General features: G+C 35.5%; 1 protein-coding gene across 2 annotated transcripts; it reads right to left on the bottom strand.

Moving 5' to 3' along the window:
• Positions 1–1,978: 1,978 nt before the first annotated feature.
• On the bottom strand, positions 1,979–2,777 carry LOC149673371 (uncharacterized). 2 transcript variants are annotated; one of them, XM_089840092.1, is made up of 3 exons: positions 2,627–2,777; positions 2,365–2,556; positions 1,979–2,304 (listed from the first exon to the last, which is right to left on the bottom strand). In XM_089840092.1, exons 2-3 carry the CDS (start codon positions 2,525–2,527, stop codon positions 2,144–2,146), a joined length of 324 nt encoding a protein of 107 aa, XP_089696218.1. In that variant the 5' UTR covers positions 2,528–2,556; positions 2,627–2,777; the 3' UTR covers positions 1,979–2,143. The 2 variants fall into 2 exon arrangements, with proteins under 2 accessions (XP_089696218.1, XP_089696217.1); XM_089840091.1 differs by lacking the exon at positions 2,627–2,777 and having other exon boundaries at positions 2,365–2,610.
• Between the last annotated feature and the right edge of the window lie 2,290 nt (positions 2,778–5,067).

The following is a 5,067-nucleotide window of genomic DNA, read 5'->3' as shown; positions in this document are numbered from 1 at the left end:
GGAGTTACCTATCCTCTAAGCGTGAAAACAAATATCCTCACGCACATCACTGCCTTGAATGTACAACAGAAGCATTTTTTATGTGACATCTTGAATTTGCGATTAGTAACCGTTAGATGGCTCTTTTCTGGGGCAAATTTTTGCGATGACGAAAGTAAATTCGCACTGCGCAGTCTCGCATGACGTCACGTCCTTCACTTATGTCAGACCAGGGTGGGAAATATGGATTTTTTTTATACTGGACTAAATTACCCATTGAGTTGAGAAAATTACCACTAGAGAGGCCATTCATCCGCTAGAATATAATCCGATAAACTATATCACGCGCTTGTGACGCCATCCTGGTGCAACCAAGGGAACTAAAAGAAAAGGCGGGAAATTTGACTGATTTCAAAAATACATGTATTTATACATTTCTTATCTAGGCTTCGAGATGGCGACACCATCAAGTGATAAACTTGGTAGCTGTCCGTCCGTCCCAATGTTTTCAAAAGTGTGCCACGTACCCCAAAAGGCAGGTTAACGCAAAGGCCACTCTAGTGGTAATTTTCTCAACTCAATGAAATTACCATTTGGATCAAAATTTTAATAGTTCAGGGCTGCCAGATTCCGCGCCTAGAAGAGAAAAGTTTCACTAGTGCCACCGTGCGGATAAAACGCGAAGCTTGATCTAGGGGAAACAAAAATGGCAGGCCTGAGGCCTGTAGCATCAGCGGCAGTGTATGTGACATTTAAAAAATGGTAAGTGTTGAAAACCTAATCACCCTAATAATAACCAAATTAGTTATGTAAACTCTTAAGCCTTGGTCATAACATGAGTATAAAAATTGGTAATACTGTTTTCGTTTTGTTTAGTACCTGTTGCTCTCTCTCTTGTCAAAATTGCTACGAGTATTACACATATTTTCCGAAAGATCTTACTGAAAAAATTCGAAAAGCTCTTCAGTCAAACTTTAAGGAAAATGAATTCACACAGTATGGAATTATAAACGAAAAAAAAAACTCTTGTTGCTTTAAAAAAAGTCTAATTTAAAAGTAAAAAAGTTTGGTTTTGAAGTCAACCCTTCTTATCCATTCTTTGGGTGTCTAGTCAACGATAATTGGTCGAAATGAAGTGTCCAGTCATTGGTGAAAAACGAAACTTAGAAACAGTCCTCAAGAAAACTCCTTACGTAATCAAGAAGGACGGAACATTTTCTTTGAAACCCAAATGGGCAAGTGCAACTTAGTTTGGCCCTTTTAGGACTTCAAAGTTGTCATTTTGTAATTTATTCTAAACTGGATGATTATTGTTTTGTTATTGATGTGCCTAAAGACGAAAAATTTATTATCAATCTTTTACCAAGATTGCAAATTACTTATTTGAAATGGATTAAAAAGGACAGAATGTAATGGCGCAAATAAGGCTGAAGTGATATTTTTAAGTTCCTTAAAATGTGATAGAATCTTACAAATTTATTAAATAAAATTGTTATACAAAATTTCAGGAGTCTTGGGTGCATTTATTTGCATTTTTTTTCACGGGTTTTAAAAAGCTTGGGACAATTTAGCCAAAATTGGTGTTGATAAATTAATAACAGCAGATACCACTCTCTATTTCGACTTCAGTACAGTCTATTATTACCCTTGTATTAGAAATTTCAGCAAAACATCTGGGCATACATTTCATAATTTCATTTTTATCTCGCCATTTTATCGCGCATTCGAGAACCGAAACCAACTGCGTAAGAGTTAATTTAAAATGATTTGAGGTGTGAACTTTACTTATTCCAAACAAAGCTGATAGAGCGGTGAATGAAATGCCAAGTTTTAGTTTCATGAGTGTCAAAAATACTCATACTCTCGAACATTCATTGAGCTGCGGCTAGTTAACTCACTGTTAATATTTTTAACGATCGCATCAAATAGACCAGTACTTTGTATTTCTGTTAATGAAATTATAGAGGTGGCATTCAATATTCCATAAGAAGCATTAACATAACATGTATGATTTTCCAAGGTGTTGACCATAATGCATTTATCATTGGGGTTTGGAGTGGTGCATTTGTCGGTCGTAGTTTCCTCGGTAGTTAGTTGAACCGCATCAATCCCCAATCTTTCAGCTAGAATTTTTGCGTCTGCTGGTCCATTTATTTCAGCTGTTTCATATGCATGCAAAGTTGGAGATTGTGAGAGTTGATTCCTTTTTTTTCAGTCTTTCCAATCTCCCATTAGCCTTGAACTTTTGTTGATCATGTTTCCTAAACGGGAGTTTTTTGGAAGGAACAGCCAAGGGTCTAAATCTGGGAGGGTAACTTAACTTATCTACAATAATAACTCTTAATATGATTGGTTTTAAATTAATATTATACGCTTAAAACATACCTGAATGTTCATATTTCGGTTGAGGGCGGTAATACTCTTTTTTAAAATGAAGGGAGCAGACAACCATGGACTTGGTGTGTGGTTTACCCATTTTTAAAGCTATATCCCATGGTTTCGACAATTTAACGTCGCGCGGAAATTGGTGAAAGAGGACACCACTCATTGTGGCATTATTTTTACACCCATACACGCTGCAGTATTTAACCATTGTTTAATTACGTTTAAATAAACAGCAAAACTGACAAAAACAAGCCTAATTATCGTTGAGCAGATAGTTGAGTTGTTGATTTAATTTTATAATTATCTTTGAGCAATTCAATTTAATTAACTTTAATTAAACCATGAGTATGTTGATTGCGTTTGTCATTAATGGTATCGCCGGAATTAAGTTACATTTAAACACCTGATTAAACGATCTAAACATCGATCATCCGTTAAGCCTAAGCAGACAACAAACTAGACGAAGTTTGCTTTGCAGTTATGACATCTCATGTTGCCCTCTATTGATTATCTCTCAACAACTATCGTTAAATTTATTTCTTAAATAATATAATTTTTTTTTAATTATAATAATAATATTAGCTAATTATAATTATTTAATTTTAAATGAGTATGTTTCATAGATTTAAATTATATTGCTAAATTTAAAAATTGGGCGCCTTGAAGCGAGACATCTCTCTCTCTCGTCTCCAGCTACAGCCACGCAGAGAGTGGCGGGCGTCGGGGAGGTGGAGTCCATATCCTTCTAACTCTCTCTTCTCTTCACTATAATTTAACTCGCTCTATATTACAAGCGAGCGTAGCTTCGTGGTAGCGCGCGCGGGCGGGCGTCTTCACTGACGTCTCGTATGGATTGGGACATCGTAGGTTCGCCTCCCGACACGGACAGAAAAATAATTTCAATAGAAATAAAATACGTTACGCCTTCTATGAGGTGTAACGTGAACTACGGGTGAATTTCGAGTTGAAAATTCGCGGGAAATTTAAAATTCGAAATTATCATTTATGTCAAAATTCGTCAGGTCACAACATATCCAGCCAACAGAGGTCGGAACAATACGTTTTTTACTCTAAAGAGTGGCAAAACGTAAAAAGAAAAATAAATAGAGAAAGCTTTTTTATTGAAAATTTGGACTTCCTAAAGGGGTTGTTCGAACCGTGGGAGCTTAAATTCGTTTGCTCCTCCCTGTTCTAAAAGGGATCTCTTTGAGAAAGTTAATAATCATTCATTCATTCATTCATTCAACTTGGCCCAGATGTGGCTCGTTCCTTCGCCAAGCTAAAAAAAGGGAAGTCACCTTGTGGGAGCATCATTTTATTTTCCACTTCACCCTCCCTTTAACTAGTGCAACAAAATTTATAACTTATTAATCACAAATAGAGACTTATAATTTTAAAGAAAGGCACCAACAAATAGGGTTTGTTCTATACGATCTGGCTTAAATTAGTTGCATTATGTAATCAAGAATATAATTGAAGTAGGGCACTGAAAATTAGAACTCTTAATCGGTAGTAAAATCTGGGAGTGGTTACTACCTCGTTTCTAGCATATAAAGTCGAATATCAAAAAGGGTGTAATTTATAGGGTAGCTTAATTTAAATGTATTAAAAAAAGACCTTAAATTAAAAGAGGCGCATTTTCTACCCGCTATCAGCGCCATCTTCAGACAAAACCTGAAACTAAACCCTATCAAGAAACGCATTACTAAATTAATGTTTATAATTTTAATGAATTCCCATAGGTTTGATATTTACTGTAACATTCCTTTTTTAGGGGCTTAATGTAACTTAGTTTAAGTTTTTACTTTTATGAATTGACGTGGCAAATTTTCTTCTTTCCTCTACAATCTTTAACATTAGTCTTCCCGATAATAGAAGCAAGATTGGCTTCAAGAGAAGGAAACCTTCTGGAAAAAGACGGTACCCCCTCTCTAGCAATATTCCTTCATGTTAAAATACACGTTGAAAGGGTAATTGGTCATATTCGTCATAAATTTTCCATTTTGCATAATAAAATACCCGTTGAGCTATTACATGGTTCACCAGAGGATGATCAAGCCAACATTGACAAAATAGCTTTGGTATCATGCTCCCTTGTGAACCTATGCCCATCAGTTTTGCCGTTAGAATAGTCTATTGGCAGCAAGGTGGCGGCCTGTTTCAATTTAAAAATAAGTATGTTTTCACCTAAACGAAAAGATCACATTATCATTTAACAAGTAAAAATTTAGAAGTAGTAATTTTTCTATAAAATTGTGAAATTTTAATTAAAGCAAAATATAATAAAACATCGTGTACTTTATTTTTTAGTTTTACATTTTTTGGCGGTTTACGAGCCACTAAATAGTTTGGACAATACCATTTTCTTTCTTTGTAGGTGTGGCTATTTTCAGGCACTTCAGGAGAAACCATTTAATTTTGCAGTTTTCTTCATCGCAGCCAATCATCTTGGACCCATCATCTTCGCCCCTACAATAAAAACATTTTTCGTTGTTGCTACTAGTAGTACTATCACAGTTTTGATTAACGCTAATTTTGCTTGGGCTTAGGATATTTGGCATTTTCACACTTGTTTTATCACACGTTTTTAAAGGAGATCGTGGGTATTGACTAGATGGTATCATTGAATTGGTTTTGGAGGAACTTTGAATACTCAGGCCAGTTGGCGTAGCTGCTTTGGAAGGACTGTGAACAATATTCAGG

Source organism: Phalangium opilio, unplaced genomic scaffold (assembly GCF_054372755.1).
Source record: "Phalangium opilio isolate 3A_F unplaced genomic scaffold, DU_Popi_V2 ptg000052l_1, whole genome shotgun sequence".
NCBI classification, from domain to species: Eukaryota; Metazoa; Arthropoda; class Arachnida; order Opiliones; family Phalangiidae; genus Phalangium; species Phalangium opilio.
The sequence above is the reverse complement of the archived record's forward strand: the minus strand, read 5'-3'. Positions and strand labels throughout refer to the sequence as shown.